Raw genomic sequence first — 21,759 nt, forward strand, 5'->3', positions numbered from 1 at the left:
CCATTGATTGCGATCAAGTTCCATTTAAACAATATTTCTTGTCAGATAAATGCGAACTGCAAAGTGAATCAAGTTCCATTTCCCGCTGTCAGTATCTGCAACTTCAATTCCGTGTCATATAAACGAACCGCTGGTATAACTCAAATATTGTGAGTATTGTATTTGATATTTATAAAACTTTATAAAATAAAATCTTAAGATTAAGAAATACAAGTTTTAAGAGAAGAATATCTGACAGACTTCTAAACAGTTCAGGAGTAAGTTGTTGTCTTATGAAGGGCGACGTAAGAAAAAAACATTTATTGTTTATGCCAGGTGTACTAATATATGTATAATAAAATTACGCAAACAATTTTGAAATTGACGTTTTTCAAATTTAATTTTGTTATTAAAGTTTGGAGTATCAAAAAGACGTCAAAAGCAGAGATAAATCATTCTGCACATATGGCTTAGTATGTATGTATCATTACAGCCTATACAGTCCACTGCTGGACATAGGCCTCCACAAGTTTACGTCAAAAATAACGTGAACTCATGTGTTTTGCCCATAGTCACCACGCTGGGCAGGCGGGTTGGTGACCGCAGTACTGGCTTTGTCGCACCGAAGACGCTATGTATAAAGTTGGTTAATGTATACTACTTAATACTAACTATATAACTACTTAATTAAGCTTCTTAATACCCGCTTGAAAAAGTGTAACACGAATACCCGCGCTCGGTCTGTGGGACCGAAAGCCTTTTAGTAGATTACTTATTAAAATATCATCATTCAAAAGTTTGAATATAGATAGGAATCTGTAGAAATATATATAATATAGGAGAAGAAAATATTTACTTTTATTACCAATCAACAGTCTTTCATTACAACCCCGGAAATAAAAACTACTTAAGATTCAAGAGGCAGACTCAACAGAGCAATCAGAGCAACTCGTAGCTTAATGATCTATTGAAAAATATATTTATTTATTTACTTACATAAAATTAATCGGTACGGATTTACCACTTACACTAATTAACATTTCAAATAGGTCACATAATTAATGTGACATTTAAAAAAAATAATAATAAATTACCAAGTTACATGAATTAATCATGATAATAAGCATAAAAATAAACAAAAGAAAAAACAAAATAATAATAATAAAAATAGCAAAATTAAGTTTCAGTCAAAATTAAACAAAACTATAAACAAAACAAAAAAAAAATAATAATAATAATAAAAAACAATAAAAAGATAAATTACATGTCAGTTTATATAGACAATAAAAATATAAAAAAAAGTAAAATAATATAAATAAAAAAAAATATAATATTATTTACAATTTATGTAATAAGACCGAAATATCTGACTATTAGTGAGCCAATAATAACAACGTCTTATTTTGTTGCTATTTTTGTCATAGTTGCTTCAGGGCCATCTATTTCACAAACTTCAATTATAATAATATCAGTGATACTGCAATACCGCGTAACTAACAATGGTAAGAAGGTTGTAAGTACACATTGAAGCGCACTAAAAAAAAGTCTGGGTTGGCCAGGAGTCCCACGCTCTCGCTGGCCTCGTCGGCGGGGTGCGTAAAAGCATTTCCCCGCGAAAAAAAATGGCACAGCAGGAAATTTTCTGCTCAAAATATGGAGTGGGACGACTGTGGTAGTACCTCAACCTTACAGAAGAGCACAGCTAAATAATACTGTTTTTAAGCAGTGTTGTGTTACTTTTGGTGAGTAAGGTGAACTCCTGGGGGGAATTGGGGATAGGGTCGGCAACGCCCTGGCGATGCTTCTGATGTTACAGACGTCTATAAGCTACGCTAATTGCTTACCATCAGGTGAGCCGTACGTTTATTTGCCGACCTAGTTATATAAAAAAAGAAATATACGTGTAATTGTTACAATGATCAAATAAACGATTATGCATTAAATTTCATTATTAATACGATTATTTTACAGTTAAATTTCTAACGACACAGTATACCTAATAGAAATACTTCGAGCTATAAGTTTATAACATCGATCAGTTGTTTTATAATAGAGTATACACAAAACTAAAAAACTTGAAAAGCTTCCTAATATATTTAAGCAAAATGTCTAGCAAAATGTTATAACTTTTAACATGTGGTGCTGGTAATTTAACATCCATCATTTTAGGTTTGAAAAAAAAATTTCCTCTACCCTTCTCTAAAATTTCAAAAAAGCTTTCGTACTAAAAAACTAGCTCTGTCCGCGACTTCGTTCGCGTGAAATTTAACTAGTAGTTGTTGTTTAGTTCGCAGCGTTATATATTTAAAAAATCTAAAATAAAAGTAGGCTAAGTTACTCCTTACTACATCAGCTATCTGCCAGTGAAAGTCCCGTTAAAATCGGTTCAGTTGTTTCAGAGATAAGCCGGAACAAACAAAAAGACAGACAGACAAAAATTTAATATTACAAACAGACATTACAATTTTATTTATTTGTATAGGTAAGCTGTGTCAGGGTAAATTTAATCTTATCTTAAAACGAATTAATCAGTTGCGTAATTTGTTCTAAAAACAAAGAATATTCGCTCTACATAGGTTTAGGCGGGCTATCTGGCATAAGCGTTGATAAATTATCGCTTGACATTTACATTCAGTTCCGAGATAAAGCACAATGGACAATCCATTATTGTATAGTTCTACTAAAATTATTAGATGAAGGTTCTGAGATATGAAATCACGATTAATAAAATGTCTTGACAGAATGTATTGTCTGTATTATGTGTGTATCAAGATGGCTGTGGTTGTATATTGTGAACTGTTTCAGTTGAATTCGATTTTTAAATAAAGTGGTATATTGTGAATTGTTTCAGTCGAATTCGATTTTTAAATAAAATGTTCCTTACTTTTTTTAGCTTATCACGCTATCGTACGGTAAAAACGTTTGTGTGTTATGAAAAGCGATTTTCGTAACGGTGTCAGAGAACCAAACATAGAAATTTACTAATAAATAAATTTGTACAAACACACTGCAAAGCTAACACAGTTGAAAGTTATATCGCTTTTCTGTTTTTATCGTTGCGTTAGAATTTCCAACAATAATACAGTTCTTAATATGTCATACCTGTATTATTATTATTATTATTATACCTGAGTTTTGAACTTAATTTAATAATTATTAGATTTAAAAATTGGTACACATAGAAGTAATAAATATTTCTTTGCATTCAATACAAATCTCAAAATTGAAACTGTTTGACTTTAATGTTATTTTTTTTTAGAAAAAACAATAACGTGACAAACGAAGAAATAGAAGAATATTACCGATATTTACCAAGTCTGATACACTTTACTCGCGTTTACGAAAATGTCGATAAATTTTCAAAAATTGTGTCGATCTTGAAGCGCCATTTCTTCAACCCTGAAACTATAATGGAGGAGGTATGTGTGTAAAAATAGATGAAAACTAGCCTCTATGGGACGAATACATGCGAGAAACGTTATAATATGAAAGCGCGTAGACGCAATAGTCAGATTAGCTCAAACCTAATTAATATGTTTATGGGACTATATCGGTCCCGATTTTTATCATAGACAGCTAATAGCGATAGTCACTCAAAGTAGGGAATATATTTGATAATCTGGAGTGGAGCAGCGTGGTGAATTAAGCTTCGACTCTTCTCCTTCATGGGGAAAGGAAACCTGTGCTGTGTGTTGGTACCACTGGAATCATGAAACTACTATACGTTTTAAAGGTGTGGGTAGCCTCTTGTTCGTTTCTATACAAAACAAACTTTTTAACTGAGGCAGGGCACAGCAGGAATTTCCTGCTCAAAATATGGAACAGCCCGACTGGGGTAGTACCTCGATCTTACAGAAGATCACAGCAAACTAATACTGTAGCAATCCGAGTAGGGAAGGACCTCGACTTTACAGAAGATCACTGCTAAGTAATATACAGGTGTTTTTAAGCAGTATTGTGTTCCTGTTGGTGAGTAAGGTGACCAGAGCTCCTGGGGGGATTGGGGATTGGGTCGGCAACGCGCTTGCGATGCTTCTGGTGTTGCAGGTGTCTATAAGCTACGGTAATCGCTTACCATCAGGTGAGCCGTACGCTTGTTTGCCGACCTAGTGATATAAAAAAAAAAACAATGAACTTTTTGATAATGAGGTCCAGGTTTCCTTCTATACTTTTAGCTTTTATTTTATTTAAACTGTTAATTAATCTTTTAGGTTCACCAGAAATGCGAAGACCTTTTACTATACTGCACGTTCAACAATAAGAAAAAGAACTGCAACGAGATTTTTAATCTGATAAAAACGACTGAAGGTCATTGCTGTGCTTTCAACTATGCTGCGCTTAATGATGGAAATATAGAGTGAGTGAGCGGATTTGATACTATTTGTATATTCATGAAAGAAAATGGTTCAAAACGTTTTTGAAGTAAAGCTTCTTTACGCACGCTTGGCATGGGGAGTAAGCTGGTGAATTCGTGACGAGATCGTTACGAAAAGTCTGATCGGGCGATGCGAACAGAAGTTGAGAGGGATATATAATTAAGTGAAGATAAAAAGAGAGAGTTACGTTTCGTATATTACTGTAGGAGTTAAAGAAGTTTTACTTCGGTCGTATGGTTCAAAGCACACTCGTTTGTGACTCCATAGATTGCCGTACATGATGAATTAGGTTTGAGTGATGCAACTGATTGAATTTGAAGATTATAATCTGCTACATACATGAATACTAATAGAAAGTCATTATACGGTATATAATAGACGGTGACGATCTTGTTACAAGCTAGCGGTCGCGGGTTCGATCCCCGCTCATGGCAAATATTTACACAGACCGTACATAATTATATTTAATGTGGTCTGGGCGTTACTATTTGTCTATTGTGTGTGTTTCCGGACCGTTTTTTCTTCACTCTGGTGTACTGGTGTGTGTGCCGTGTCGGCGGCGCCTAAACACCGACGGTCGCGGGTTCGATTCCTGCTCAGAGTGGATATTTGTGTTTATACAATTATTTATTTCCGGCCTGGTTGTTAGTCCTTGTGAGTCTCCCCTCCGTGTCTCGGAGAGCACGTTAAGTTGTCGGTCCCGGTTTTTATCATACACACATGATAGCGATCGTCCACCAACCCGCATTGGAGCAGCGTGGTGGATTAAGCTTCGTTCTTTCTGTTATATGGGAAAAGAAGCATATGCCCAGCTGTGGGATATTACAGGCTGAAGCGTAAGCGTGCGTTTCTAGACTCAGAAATAAATTCTATAGGGGGCCATTGAGTGTGAAGCGTTCTATAAACAATTCTAAAATATTTACTGATTTTAAAAAACAATATAATATCAATTCACATATTAAGCGTTTTCATAACTAGCAATTATCTATTCCATCTATTAGAAAAGTGTAATAACAAAATTGGACAATATTCTGTGATTATGAGATCACATTTCTTGCTACTTTAGTCGTTTCATTACAATTTAAGGCTACATAATCAGTATACCGTAATGTTATGTGTAGGTTACATAACAATTTTGCGCACACTTCTTATTTAGTCCTCTGACCAAAGGTTGCCTGGAAGAGATCGCTGTATTAGCGATAAGGCCGCCTGTTGCAACTAATGCAAATTCTATTTTTATATATCATTTGTAATGCTGTTAAAACCTTGTATTGGTATGTGAAAGTGTAAATAAATAAATAAAATAATAAATATACCATATACCACACCTACTGAGTAGCCATATAGGTACTTTCACACTCATAAATAAACAAATCAAAATTAAAAATCATTTTATTCAAATGGGCTTTAAAGGTGCTTTTGAAACGTCATTTTAAAAATTAAATTTTTTTAAAGTGATTATATTTTTAAAAGTACCATGGAATGTAGATTGTACAGAAAATATTGACTTTTAACTATTAACTTTGCAGTTACTCTTTTGAAAATAATATATAAACTGTGTTTTAGTACAAAATTATTAATATTTTACATGTGTAAATAGTTAAAATATTGTTTCAGTGAAATTTCCTCTGATGAAGACATCGAATACTACATAGACCCAAGCAGTAACCTCAAATCTAGTGGTATATTTGTCACTTCGGAGTCTGGCAGGTACACTACTTTACATAAAGAATGCAACTCGTTCGCTGACTTGAAATAGTCCAGCTGACATTGCGTAAAATATACACTTTATTTTACACCAAAAACAGAAATACAAAGCAAAGAAAGAAAGTTTTTTAAGAAAGAATCATTAGGTATAAAGGGCGGCCTTATATAGCGATCTAATTGAGGTAATCTTAGGGCAGAGAAATGGTCTAATGTCAATATAGGTGTAAAAGTGCCAATAAATCTATGGTAAATATTTATTGGAACTTGTACACCACGGTTTCGTGGGCTTGTGCCATAAAATTTTCTAATAATATATTTATTGTTTTTCAAAACAAAATCAGCATAATTTCAAATTACGCAAGTAAGAAGTAAAAAAAAGTATCAAGAATATACAAAATAATAATTAAAATAATTTCATTGGGTTAAAAGAATTCGCAAATTGTTTTAAACTAGGTGGCGGATAATGTTCCATTCCATCTTCTTGATAGAGAAAGAATCTATTTAACAATAGGATACAGAGAAAAAAAACATTTAATGCTTGCCTTAATATGCATTGGACAAAACATTTATATCGCTATAAGGCAACTGCACACACTTAACAAAAAACAAACAAACAATATGATCAATTGTAGCTGCCAAGCCACAATAATTTAAGCTTTATATTTGACCATTGCTTTAATCGATGTAGGGAATATATGCTGAGAATTTTTCTGCTTATACGAAATGACAAAAGTCTGGCCCTATTGGGCTCTTGATATTATCACTCAGAATATTTAAGGAACTAGCAAATACTAGTGTCCCGTTAGACATCATCTTCGTATATCCAGAAATGATTGTTTAAAAATGTTTTTTTTTTTTTTTCAATTTGTTCACTATACTCAATGGGGTTAATTTGTCATAGAAATCAAAGACCTAAAAATGTTACTGGATAAAGCATTGCTTGATTTTTCGTCATTTGGAAAACCTTTTAGAGGGATTAAATGTTTTTCACGTTTTCAAACTTCACGAGCAATTCAGCACTACCTATCCAAACAAGTAATCAGTCAAAGCTCTGAAGTAACGTTCGAAGTAATAACTTTTTTTTTACAGAGGATCAGGTCTAAGTGTTGTTTTCACTGTAGAACCGAATGATTACCCTAAATGGTCTTTGACACCATACAATGGAGCTAAGGTAAGATGCTAATGTCATTTTTAATCAATTCAATTTTTAATTTAAATAAGACAGCAATACAAGCATCAGCTTTCGATTAAAATAAGATTGGTCAAAATTAAAATAAGATTGGTCAACATTAAAATAATATTCGTCAAAATCGGTACACCCAGTAAAAAGTTATGGAGTATAATACAACGTAGTTCGACGAAAACATAGACAAGTCAATACGTATTATTAGAGAAAACACAAAAAGTACTCAGCAGATCAATCAAATTTAAATGGGACCACATGACATGCATCGACTTTTGATTAAAAAAGAATTATCAACATCGGTACACCCAGTAAAAAGTTCCGAGGTACATAAAAAATACAGTCGAATTGATAACTTCGTCCTGTTTTGACGGTTCAAACATATGTTAAGTCATCGAAGCTATCAATACCATAAGTAACTGCTACGTAAGGTAACTACGAATTATTTGTTCAAATGATTGATTCAAATATAAAATTAGTTCGACGCAGCTTTAGCAACTTAGATTTGAATAAAATATTTAAGACAAATTTTACTTGAGGTCGGTTTACGTCCGATAAACAAGTTAAAATGTTAAAAGATCTTACAATCAATCAGACCCATAAATTTTACATTAAAAGTGCTACTCAAACTCTGTTCAAGTATCTAATTTTTTTTTTAAATAATAACAACTCGTCACTTTAATGACAGCATATTTTTAAAGGCAGACGACTTTTATTTGATCTTTGTTCAAAGAGAGGTCAGATGAATGACGAGAGACGCTCTTCAGTTAAACAGTTCATAATATTGCGAAATAAAAATTTCCAAACCTAAATATACTTTTCCAAGAAATATTGCTAATTCTTATAGATCTTATAGTTGAGTGACAGTTAGTGGAAGACTATCATCTCATTAAGAACCTGTTTTGCCGGTTCTGGATAACCTTATTTGACGGATGGTGGTATTTGATTAACCCGTTGGCGTAGTTTGTGGGCGGGTGTTGTGGGTTCGATTTCCACCCGAAGTCTGGGTGTAATACATATATTTATTTATATATGTATTTTTTTGCGCGGAAAAGCTATCACTAGCCCATTAAAAAAAATAATTCTCAAGTTTATTTTTACACGTGTACACATAAATAGAACATATTTGTACCAGCCCTGCTTTATGTTCCGCGGGTTGCGGGTTCGATTCCTGCTTAAGTCTGGGTGTAATATTTGTATTTGTATCTTTATATATGTATTATTTCCATGTATATTTATATTACAAAAAAAAAACAGTTATAACGGTCGACTGTTACCTGTAACACAAGCATTAAGTTGCTTACCATAGGAACAGACGACCGTCTGTATATGTTATATTTATTTATTTATTCATGTATTATTTAAACATCTACATACGAAAAGAAATGTGTGTCAGTTCCAACGCACGACTGGAGTTTACTCATTCAGATCCACTGTCTAAATAGGCACAAAAAAGGCTTACTAGTCTAAAAAAGAATACTATATCAAATTGTCAATAAACTAAATAAAAAACGCCATCTACCTATCTGTACTATGTGGCTACGGTACTAAAGAATATAGCCCACCCCCTCTCTTCCCGTGAGTGTCGTAAGAGGCGACTAAGGGATAACACAGTTCCGCTACCACCTTGGAACATAAAAAGCCGACCGGTGGCGCGATAACCATCCAACTGCTGGCTTTGAAATACAGAGGCCGAAGACGGGCAGCAGCGTTTTCGGTGCGACAAAGCCAGCACTGCGGTCACCAACCCGCCTGCCCAGCGTGGTAACTATAGGCAAAACACACGAGTTCACGTTATTTTTGGCGTAAACTTGTGGAGGCCTATGTCCAGCAGTGGACTGTATAGGCTGTAATGATGATCTACATATCTATAATAGCGTTATTAGAAAACGTCGTTACGCAATCCATCGGAACCCTATTGGGTTTCGGTAGGGAGCAACGTAACGAGGTCATTCGCTCAATAAATTTTACTCCTCACAATTTCTTTCAAACCGGGGTCCTTATATGGAAATCGATTCTTAAGCAGTAAGTTCCCAAAAAAATGTGTGTATGCAATTCGTACACAGCAGAAGTGAAATTTCTGAAAAGTAGCCTACGACAGATTTTTTTCCGCCAGATCTTATTCTATCGCCAACTTAGTTCTATTATATTTATGTGTTTATTTATCGTGACGCATTTTTGTTTCATCGACTTTCAAATCACAATGATCCTAAAGAGGTTTCACTTCAAAAATATTATGGAAAGTTATAATATCGTAACGTTTTTCAGATCCTTTTAAGCGATCCAACCGACTACCCAGAAGTGACAGTTTTGTACAAATACTTGGTGATAGGACAGTCACTAGACATCAAGGTGGAACTGAAGATATTTCAAAGTGACGATTCCATTCGTGTAATACCGTTAAAGAAGAGGAATTGTGTGTTCCACGGTGAATTTTCTCTCCAACACACAGATAGATTTAGCAGCGAGACTTGTAAAACGGAATGTAAAATGAAGAATTACGTAGAAAAGTGTGGATGCGTTCCATATAAATATCCCAAAGGTAAACAGTAAACGTTTAAATGTACGCTGCGTTGGCGCAACGGTTACAGCCATGGATTGTACCTGTTGCGCTGGCGGTTGCGGGTTCGATCCCCGCTCACGACAAACATTTGTATTGGCCATACAGGTGTTTGCCGTGATCTGGGTGCTTGTGCAGTCCTTGTGGGTCTCCCCACCGTGCCTCGGAGAGCACGTTAAGCCGTCGGTCCCAGTTGTTATCATGTACACCTGATAACGATCGTTACCCGTAGTTGGAAATATATCTGGCAACCCGCATTGGAGCAGCGTGGTGGATTAAGCTCTGATCCTTCTCCTACATGGGAGAAAGAGGCCTATGCTCAGCAGTGGGATATTACAAAGGCTGAAGCGTTTAAATGTAATTTTACTAATGATACGAAACTGTCGGGTTTCAGTTTTTACGTTAATTATTCAACTCGTAACTGATCATGATTAAAAATATGTGATGCCAGGTAATTTAATCACAAACATTAAACGCGCTGCACTAAATCTGAAAACTCGATCTAAATCCACAAGTTCTACGCTTAAGTTACCAAGTTTTGTAATGATACATTTTGCAAGGTAGGAAGTACCTAGTTTAAATTGTAATTCATCTTAGCTGAAACGCGGGAATTTGATTATATTGTAATATAACAACGTCTGGGAAACCGAGTTTCGCTCGAGATATCACCGCAATATGTTATTTAGCAATGAGATAAAAAGCTATGCATATTAAATATTTTAACTTAAATCAAATTTCGGACGCTTCGATTTATATTTGGACTTTTTTCACTGTCTTCAAAGCTTTGAAAGAAAGCAGGGTGTGATAGCAGTGAGACATCATCAGAATTTCACAAATAACAGACATATCAGCCTCAAAGTATTTGTATGGGCTATAAAAATATTTGTCACGTTCCGGAATCGACCCGCGACCACTGGCATTTCAGGTACCTTGAACATTGCATTAGCTTGACATGGGCAAACACAGTACAAAATAGTTAGAGTTTTTACAATAAAAGGCACTTTGTTCAAACATTAACTTTAATTAATGCTAAAAGTTTTAGGCTGTACGCTGTCGGAATATGAAGTAAAATTATAAAGTTATATTTCTATCCCTATCGTTACTTAAAATAAAGAAATTTACGTGTTACGGAATATGCACAAAAAGACAAATTTTAAAACTATTAAATAATATACAACTAAGGTAGTCTTGTCTGTTTATTACGAACAAGTCTCATTTTTTGTAAAAATTCAATGGGCTGGAAGATGTCTTTGTGACCTTTGGTTGGAGGAAAGGACACCAACGTCCACGGCGAATACATTTCTCAGATTCGTTTCTCCGACGCCATCGTCATCTTCGCGGAGACATCGTCTGTATAATCAGCATGTTGAACCAGCGTTGACCTGGTCACCTGTATCACAGGACCGATGGCCGTTAAGGTAGACATGTTTTTAGCTACTCAACAAAAGAGCAACTCACCAAAGAAGAAGTCAAGAGAGTTTGACGGGGAAGTCGTAATTCATCCACCATATAGACCCATCTCACACCATCAGATTTCCATCTGTTTCAGTCTGTTCAGAATTCTTTAGGTAGTGTAAAGTAAACAAATTTTGTGAAATTTTACCTGGAATTTTAATATAAAGAGTTTGAGAGAGATTTCTATACAATGATTGTATCTCTCCGTTGGCCTTGGTTGTACAGATGTGTACAAGAAAACGTAAACAATATTATGTAAACAAAATTATGTAAATAAGAGACCTAATTTACGTGTACCTAATTTCTAACATGAGAACACGTAATCTGTATGTGATTAGAAACACGTATACCTTTTACTTTATATTTAACTTCTACGCACGTGACAAGAAGAAAGGGATTATTTTCAACAAACTTTTATTAACCGACTTCCAAAAAAGGAGGAGGTTCTCAATTCGAATGTATTTTTTTTTTATGTATGTTACATCAGAACTTTTGACCGGGTGGACCGATTTCAACAAATTTTGTTTTAATTGAAAGGTGGTGTGTGCCAATTGGTCCCATTTAAATTTATTTGAGATCTAACAACTACTTTTCGAGTTATATCTAATAATGCGTTTTTACTTGACGCTTTTTTCGTCGACCTACGTTGTATTATACCGCATAACTTTCTACTGGATGTACCGATTTTGATAATTCTTTTTTTGTTGAAAAGGGGATATTCCTAGTTTGGTACCGTGATAAAAGAACCAGGATCTGGTGATAGAATCCCAGAGAAATCGAGGGAAACTCTCGAAAATCCGTAATAACTTTTTACTGGGTGTACCGATTTTGATAATTTTTAATTTAATCGAAAGCTGATGTTTATCATATGGTCACATATAAATTTTATCGAGATCTGATAACTACTTTTTGAGTAATCTTTGATAACGCGTAGTTGCTGTGTGGCTACGGCACTAAAGAATTTAGCCACCCCCTCTCTTCCCGTGGGTGTCGTAAGAGGCGACTAAGGGATAACAAGGTTCCACAACCATCTTGGAACTTAAGAAGCCGACCGATGGCGGGATAACCATCCAACTGCTGGCTTTGAAATACACAGGCCGAAGACGGGCAGCAGCGTCTTTGGTGCGACAAAGCCAGTACTGCGGTCACCAACCCGCCTGCCCAGCGTGGTGACTATGGGCAAAACACACGAGTTCACGTTATTTTTGGCGTAAACTTGTGGAGGCCTATGTCCAGCAGTGGACTGCATAGGCTGTAATGTGAGTTGCTTGACTATTTTTTCGTCGATCTACGTTGTATTACTTGTCGATGTAATTGAAGTCGGTTTATTTTAATATGTACGATTTTATTTTTGTGTTACCCACACATTAGGAATTCTAAACATTTTTGAATATCATATCAAAAATTGACTGCTCCAGCGGGATTCGAACCCGCGTCTCCGACTGACCGTGTCGGCGCTCTAGCCAATTAAGCTATGGAACGTTGTATGCGATTCGGTTTATTTTTTTCGTTAGCGAGCAAACACAATTATTTTACTAACCAAGTGAATTTATTTTGTAAATTTTCTGTGAAAGTTTTTTTTTTTTGTAAATTAAATTCCCATTTCTTTTTCTCTAAGTACTTTACAATTATTTGAAATGAGCTAAATTTAATATTTCATATCAGATCCTGCTTGTAAGAATTCTTTTCGTTATTCGAATTAAAAATTCAATCAGTAAAGTCAAGAGTTTCGTAAATAAATATACCGAATGGAAAACGAAGATTTATTTGATTAGATAAGAAGCTTATGTTGTTTTGTTTGCTGATGATACTTCATTAATATTTAAATTGCGCAGACAAGAAACAAACTATGACAATGTAAACAATGCTCTGTCTGGAGTGGTGCATTGGTTTAGCGTGAATAACTTCTCGATGGTAAAAAAACTAATTGTATCAAATTTTCAGCTCCTAATATAATTGCGTGCGTACAAATTACACATGTCAGAAGTAAAACTTCTTTGGCAATCTAATTGAAAAAAAAAACGAAAAAAAAAGCCAACGTCACGCGGTGTTCCCAGGTCACCCATCCAAGTACTGACCGCACCCGACGTTGCTTAACTTCGGAGATCGGACGTGAACCGGTGTATTCAACGTGGTATAAACGAGGCGGTCACCCATCCAAGTACTGACGCGTTACAGGTTGCTGCGTCACACGTTCTCTGCAATTTTACTCCTCATACGCCCAAAGAAGTTTCACTAAAAAAATACAAAATGTATGCAACCAAAATTCAATGGCGATAAAAAGAACTTAGTTAACTAAACAATATTTTTAGTCTTTTTCTTGAAATCACAATTGAGTCAAAGTTAGAGTGGGGACCTCATATCTGTCGATTGACGGATAGACTGAGTTCTGCAGCGTACGCGGTTAAAAGAATATGGTTATTAACGGATGTTGATACAGCTAGATTTGTTTATTTCAGCCACTTCAATAGTATAATGTCCTATGGCATTTGGCTATGGGGCGATGCGCGTTATATTTATAAAATAGGATGTAAAGAATGTCTGAAAGAGAAGTTTAAAGAGATCAACATACTTACCCTAACTGAGATAAACTGAGGTAGGGCACAGCAGGAATTTCCTGCTCAAAATATGGAGCAGCCCGACAGGGTAGTACCTCGACCTTACAGAAGACCACAGCTAATTAATACTGTTTTCAAGCAGTATTGTGTTCCTGTTGGTGAGTAAGGTGACCAAAGCTCCTGGGGGGATTGGGGATTGGGTCGGTAACGCGTTTGCGATGCTTCTGGTGTTGCAGGCATCTATAAGCTACGGTAATCTCTTATCATCAGGTGAGCCGTACGCTTGTTTGCCCACCTAGTGACATAAAAAAAAAACCTTTCATCGTCGTATATCTACGAAAATAATTGTGTACATATGGAAAAAATATGCATTTATTTGTTAGTCATAGCGATCGACATACCTCAATTGATGTAACACTCAAAAACGATAACAAATTAAAAATTCCTAAATGCCAGCTCAGAAAAAAGTCGTTTCTTTATAGGAATGTCTAATTTAATATTAAAAAAAAATCCGGCTGCGGTTCAATTTCTGCTTTTACTGAAGTTTTAATGAAAAAAAAATATTTATATAATAAAGCTTATTATAACATCAGTCAAATCAAATCAAATCATAATTTAATGATGAAAATGGAATTTGAATAAAGAAGCTCGACTAGGCTGTGTCTATGACCCACCCTGTTAATAGATACAGTTACAGATATTGTGGTAGGTGGCATGTGGTAATGTTGGTACACACCATTGGCTGTCTCGTGTTTGTCCTGATCATTTCATGGGCGTACTGTTGCGTTTTTTGTCTTTTATATAACTTTAAACATTAAAAGAGCACCGAGAGTTTCTTTTGTTCGGCTTTTTCGTCTCTCGGACTACACTAGGTAGGTTATCACTTCATTTTATTTATTATAATATTTAATAAAACCGAGGATATAATAGGAAGGTAATGCCTACCTAGACATTAGTCATTTAGCGTGTAATATCCCATAGGCGTAGGCCTCTTTCTCAGTATAGGAGAAAGACTGGAGCTTAATCTACCACGCTAATCCATAGCGGGTTGGCGGATATATTCCCTAGTATGAATAGCGATCGTTATTAAATATTTATGATAACACCGAGGCACGATGGAGAGGCTCACAAGGACAGACGTCCAAAACGAAAAGAAATATTAGTACATATAAAAATAACCATCCCGAGTGGGAATCGAATCTGCAAACCATCGGTGTTTTGAGGATTACTCGTACCACTATACCAGAGCGATTGTAAGGCAATCATAGGACAAGACGTTAACATCTAATGTTGATTATATATTGTGACTAAGTTAATGTTGCTGGATAACACTGGTTACATTACCTAAGTTTATAATGTACCTAATGTTGAGATGTAATTTTTTATTTTATTGCTTGATATTTTTACTAACTTAGCTTTCTTTTATTTTTCTTGTTTTTTTTCTTGATGATATTCTTTTGACGTTCGTTAAGTATGTGTAATCGCCTTATCGTGAAATAAATATTTTTATTTCATTTCATTTCATTAAATGTCTTATTCAGACTTATTTTTCTCAATGAGAAGAAAAAGTGACTCATGGGAGCGCAACATTAGTACCTAAATATCAAACATGTTTTTAAATCTAAGACAAAACTCAAACACGAGTCAGATTAATTTTCTGATTACCCTTTAGAAACGGAGTCATAGCTCTTTGAATAATTAGGAATTCCATTCTGTTCTCAGATAAGGCGTCACGAATTTGCGATTTTGAAGATTTAAAGTGCTTATACAATTTGCGGGGTAAGATTAATTTTAGTATTTCTTTTTATACTATTTATATTTCATCATCGTATAACGCTTACATAATTATAGCAACGAATTACTAAAAAAGATGATTTTTACTTATAGTAGGTTGGAAAGGTTTCGGTGTACAATACGCCCTTCTACTGTAGAAAACACTTCGTTTTCTTTGAAATAATTCATACGTCACAATGAATTGACCAGATCTTCGGATTGTGTTGTTATGATTATATCAAGATGCATGCATACGTTTTTTTTTTTTTTTTTTTTTTTCGAATTGAAGAGTGCTGTTGGCCCTAGCGGCCTTTACAGCGTCACCGGTGAGAGGGGCCGGGCACTTAGGCAAGCCGGCCGCGAAGGAAGAATTGGAGCCCTCTGGGAGGGCTCGGAGACATGCATACGTGAATATAGTATTTTAACTTAATGATTTAAAAAATTCAAACGATAGCGCGATTAAAAATATAAGTACCGCCATCTATTAGTGACCAATTAAAATAAACATATTATACATTCGGCTAACTTATAACTGAAATAATTTAACAACTATATTTTTAATACGCTTATGAGAACAATTTCATTGACGCTTAAAATTAATAACATACACAGTTGCAACAGCAGGGCTTCTTCAGTTAATTAAGTCAGATCGAAATATAAATTTAAGTTACTTTAAAATATAGGTATGCAGCCGGATGTGTGAGCTAACGTTATACGAGAAAACATCTCTACTGCTTATTACTATAAAAAAATCTGTCATCATTTAAGCCTATTGCAAGTCCTCTACTAGACATAGGCCTCTACAAGTTGGATCCAAAAATGGCGTGAACTCATGGCTGTGTTTTGCCCATAGTCACCATGCTGGGCAGGCGGGTTGGTGACCACAGGGCTGGCTTTGTCGCACCGAAGACGCTGCTGCCCGTCTTCGGCCTGTGTATTTCAAAGCAAGCATTTGGATGGTCATTCCGCCATCGGTTGGCTTTATAAGTTCCAAGGTGGTAGTGGAACTGTGTTATCCCTTAGTCACCGCTTACGACACCTACGGGAAAAGAGGGCATGGCTTTATTCTTTAATGCCGTAGCCACAAAGCAAAAATTTTGTAAAAGGCTGAATTTTTTTCAATGCACAAAACGTTGAAAAAATATTTAAAACCATTTTCAATAATAGATTTAGAAGCCCATAATACAACTTTATCATTTGACCTCTTATTAAATATTTAATTTGTAAACTTAGAATAATATCTTACGATACACATTAAAAATGTATCTTATATTCCTATCAGCTTATACAATAGATTGGGAGACAGAATGTACACCAGTATGTTACATAGAATGTCAAGACAAGAGGTACAGCATTACCAGTGACGTCATGCCGTTACTACCTGATTTTTATCCAACGAATGTAACGTAAGTTGAAACGTTTTATTTAGAGATGGACATACGCATACACACATAAACACACACACGCAAACACACACCCACACACGCGCGCACGCACGCACACGCACAAAAGCGTGCGATATATGCCCTAGAGGAGACGGTTTGCCCAACTCCTCCCCCCCTCGTAATAGTGGGGTCGCCAGCCGATAGTCGGAGGACTTCGGCCAGCTGGACGACGCGACCCCACATGTCTGAGGAGTGGCCTTGTTATGAGAGAGGCCACCGCCACTATTGTGCCGGGACGCGGAGGTTTCGTCCGGGCCTACCGCCGGGGCAAGGTGGCAAATGTTAGCGCGACCCCATCTTGCCCCACCTAGCTAGACGACTGCTCACACGTGGTGGTTTTTTAGTTAGTAGGAGTCTGACATAACCCTCTGGCGCCCCCGCGCCGAAGGGTAACCATGATGGATTTTCCCAACGTAGAAAAAAAAGGCCTCTTGGTTAGTTCCTGTTTATTTACGTGTTTTTTTATTCGTAATCTAGTCCAATAATAACCCCAACAAGTACAACTTTTGCGCGTTTACCGCAAAAAATTACTTCATAAAAAGAGCATACTCCTATTTGAAACTTTGAAAGACCGGCAGCGCGCTTGCTAATCCTCTGATGTAGTGGGTGTCTGTGGACGTTGTTTCCACTTAGCACCAGGTGAGCCAACTGTGCATTTGCCTCTTATTCTATAAAAAAAATGTACAGCCATTTTGTTTCTTTTTTATTAATTTATGAATGTTAGTTTTTATTTAACTATAATAGAAGAAGGCTTCATCAAAGGACAAAATTATAATTGACTAAATTTTCTGTGTCATTTTCAATCTGTAAATAAATTAGATTTTCACGGTACTTACCATACATATAAAATTAATAATAAGTACATTTACATAAAATATATAGTTATTTTTACCGAATAAGTTATTCCGAATCGACTCAATAGATATATCTATATAGAGATATTTACACATATATTTAGTGTATTTAGGGGCAATTACTCGTAAGTCATGCTTCATTATTTTGCTTCACTTTTTCCGTATTATTATATTATTTGGTACACGAGTGTTCTTTAGATCACACGACTGAAGTAAAACTTCTTCAGCTCCATCTAACTTATATCTCTCTTTCAACTTCCGTTCGCCTCGCCTGATCACACTTTTTGTAACACTCTCGTCAATCATTTGACGATTTAGTCCACAAGTCAAGCACGCGTAAAGAAGTTTTGCTTCAAAAAAATTTATTGGGAATTATACATTTTTTTTTACCTCTGCCATCAGGTAATAAACAAAATACGAATCGAACGGCGTAAACATCTACACAACAATAACTTTGTACGTACTGGGCGGATACGTGCTGCGTCGTCAAGGTCAAATGACGTCACACGATACAGCGACGATGGTAACAAAATTATTGTTGCAAGCGCAACTTTAAAGTTCCATAACTTCCTCATTTCTTGAGATATTTTATCGATTCTTTCACGTGTTTCTTATTTTACTTAATTTTTTATAAATTATCCTCAAAAAAAGGAAACTTCTTCACTCATAAATATACAAGCTTGTAAATTGATCACGCACTATTAGATCTGTCATACGAAATACTGACAGTCCGAGGTAAGTGTGTCAGAGACAACGCTCTACGAAGTCGAAATTTACCGATTGTCTCTTTCCAAAAATCGATGCGCATTATTTATAGTCGGATACTGGATATTAGTTCATGATTTATGAAATATTTTTGTAAGTAACCGAAGCTCAAAAGAAATTTCACGAGAAAGCTTGATTTAGTGCGTCCGCAATTTGTTACACTAAAGGTCGACAGAGCCAGTACAAACGATACGATAAATTATCAGAGATACTGTTATAAATGAACCATAAGGATTATGAGGTAACAACTGAGGTAGGGCACAGCAGGAATTTCCCGTTCAAAATCTGGAGCAGCCCGACTGGGGTAGTACCTCGACCTTACAGAAGACCACAGCTAAATAATACTGTTTTCAAGCAGTATTATGTTCCTGTTAGTGAGTAAGGTGACCACAGCTCCTGGGGGGGATTGGGGATTGGATCGGCAACGCACTTGCGATGCCTCTGGTGTTGCAGGTGTCTATAAGCTACGGTAGTCTCTTACCGTCAGGTGAGCCGTACGCTTCTTTGCCGATCTAGTGAAATTAAAAAAAAAAACTATTTTCATTTAGTATTATAGTTTACTCACCTGATGATAAGTAATTACCGTAGCTTATAAACGCATGCAACACCAGAAGCATCGCAAGCGCGTTGTCAACCCTACCCCCTGTCCCCCTAGGAGGTCAAAATAAATTATAAATCAGATAAGAGGCTATTATTTGCAGAAATACAGAGCGAATTCTGAACGAACGCTGAACCTGTGGCCAATAGCGTTAATAGAGTGTTCATTACCACTACACTAAAACAGATAGTGAAATTTTTACGTTTCAAAAATGTGATTTGGTTTACCGAGTTTACATCTATTTATTTATTTATTTATGGACAGCCAGTAGCTATTACAGCAAATCTTATATCTAATACTATCACTAAATAACAGCCTATGAAGGTGTCACAGCATGCTTAAATCTATGAAATGATTAAACTACTTAACTACTAACTTGAACTATGCCTTAATCTATAAAATTATTTAACGTTAACTATGCCTTAATCTACAAAATTAATTAACTAGGTATATTTTACTTACGATTTCTGTTCTAACTTATAACTATGAGGATATCTCTGCCCTCTCTGCTATCTCTTACCCTACAGTTGAGTGTAAAGCGTTCATTTACAATATTTACTTTACAATGATGAGATTCGAGACTATCTTAGAATTTATTTTTATATAATTTTGGACATGTTCATTCCATTACTCTCCTCATTGATGAAGCCACATCTATGTTAATACTTTTGAAGTATGTAAAGTTCCAATGTCAAAAGTATTATTAAATTAATTTTGAGTTTTATTATTTATAAGACATTTTTATTACCATAACATTAATTTAAAGTTTTTTATTTTTTATTTTCAGAAACGGCCGTAACGTCAGTGAGCTGTCCGCTTTGCAAGTATACTTCGCAAAATCGACTTGCAATTGTTTTAATAACATGCTTCTTATTGACTTTAATTACTTCATCGGTAAATATTGAAAGCAGTTTACACAAGCACAGCTTTTTTATAATTCAAAGTGTCAAACAAGCATACGGCCCACCTAATAGTTAGCAGTTACCATAGCTCATAGTTGCCTGCAACACCAAAAGCATCGCAAGTAGGGATTCCAATCCAGTCTCATTTTCAATTCGGATAGATCCAATCGTATTTTCACAAATTCGGCCAGATCCACATCCACTCGAATCGGTCTAAGGGATAAAAACGTAAATTTTCTATTTAATTCCAAAATATACCAAATATGCTTATGCGAAAAAGATAGACTCAAGCTAAAGAGTAATCAATGAAGTATAAGAAAATAATGGGCATTTAAGATACATTTTTAATGAATCATTTTAAAAGAGCGAAAAAAATCTCAGTTATAAGGTTAATTATCACATTAAGTGCAAGAAGATTCTCATCTTCTGCATTCGCCTATATAAGCCTTGTAGCAACATCTATCGCGCAATATACGAACTAAGAAATGACGTATCCTACATCGCAATATTAAAGTTATCCGAAGATTTAAACATATATACAAGAACCAGACAACAACCGTGGGGGCAGTAGCCCACCAGACACAACACCATCTGGTCGGAGGATCCTCCCTTTTCAGTGGTGGATAAGGAACTTTACACCCTGTTCCTCATACTACCAAAGCCTTGTTCCTATCCATATTAAAAAAAAAAATACTTACGTTACGTCTTGTTGATATGTGTTTACTTTTGGCATGTGTTTTACGGTTTATCACGTCAGCCTATCGTAGTTCGCGCCAGACATTATGGCGCGAACTCATGCTCACTTTGCTCATAGTTACCACGCTGGGCAGGCGGGTTGGTTGTGTCATTTAACATAGCAGCTATCTGTCCAAAATATACAGTAACCGGATCCGGTCACCGGATTTAGTTTTTCGGTTCGCAATCCCTAATCGCAAGCATATTGACGACCCTAACTCCCGACCTTCCACAGGTGCTCTGGTTATCTTACTCACCACAGGAACATAACAGTACTTGAGTAATCTTCTGTAAGGTGAAGGTACTTGCCAACGGAGCTGGTCCAAATTTTGACTAGTATATTACTTGATATATCCTACCTCAATGATCAAATCAACTATTTTAAATTATATTATATAACTATCAGTGGTCCTTTACTATATTATGCATGTATTATACATAAAAACCTTCCTCTGCAATCACTCTATTTACCAAAGAAAAACCGCATCGAAATCAGTTGCGTAGTTTTAAAGATCTAAGCATACAGACAGCGGGAAGCGACTTTATTTTATACTATGTAGTAATTTATACTTGCTCATTTTTTGTAAAGAAAAAAAATATGAAAAAATTTTGCAATCAAAAAACTGATCCATAATAATTTTTTTTGCAGCTACCTACGGCGGTGTTTTCTCGCTTAGCTTTGGTGTTTCAATCTTAACATTATTTGAGGGGATTTATTTACTGATGTCTTATTTGATACAAATGTTCTGGAGTAATGCGACAAGTACGAGTAAATAAAGTGTTTGTGAAAAAAGTGTTGTTTATTTACTGGCTCAAATGATTCAGAGAGATGATGATTGCTCGTAAACGAAAAATATTGACTTCAATTA

The 21,759-nt window shown here is 35.5% G+C and overlaps 1 protein-coding gene and 1 pseudogene across 1 annotated transcript; one reads left to right on the forward strand and one right to left on the reverse strand.

Moving 5' to 3' along the window:
- The first annotated feature begins 3,389 nt into the window (after positions 1–3,389).
- LOC123654467 (sodium channel protein Nach-like) lies at positions 3,390–21,667 on the forward strand. The gene is made up of 9 exons (XM_045590366.1): positions 3,390–3,398; positions 4,191–4,336; positions 5,973–6,065; positions 7,152–7,233; positions 9,514–9,787; positions 15,541–15,597; positions 16,874–16,997; positions 20,041–20,147; positions 21,540–21,667. Exons 1-9 carry the CDS (start codon positions 3,390–3,392, stop codon positions 21,665–21,667), a joined length of 1,020 nt encoding a protein of 339 aa, XP_045446322.1.
- On the reverse strand, positions 13,293–13,407 carry LOC123654839 (annotated as a pseudogene).
- Positions 21,668–21,759: the final 92 nt, after the last annotated feature.

Source organism: Melitaea cinxia, chromosome 6, assembly GCF_905220565.1.
Source record: "Melitaea cinxia chromosome 6, ilMelCinx1.1, whole genome shotgun sequence".
Taxonomy (NCBI): domain Eukaryota; kingdom Metazoa; phylum Arthropoda; class Insecta; order Lepidoptera; family Nymphalidae; genus Melitaea; species Melitaea cinxia.

Excerpts from the sequence above, each read along its gene's own strand:
- LOC123654467 (XM_045590366.1), top strand. Across the intron at positions 15,598-16,873 it reads GTGCTTATACAATTTGCGGG|CTTATACAATAGATTGGGAG; the intron begins GTAAGATTAATT and ends TATTCCTATCAG. Across the intron at positions 16,998-20,040 it reads TTTTATCCAACGAATGTAAC|AAACGGCCGTAACGTCAGTG; the intron begins GTAAGTTGAAAC and ends TTTTATTTTCAG.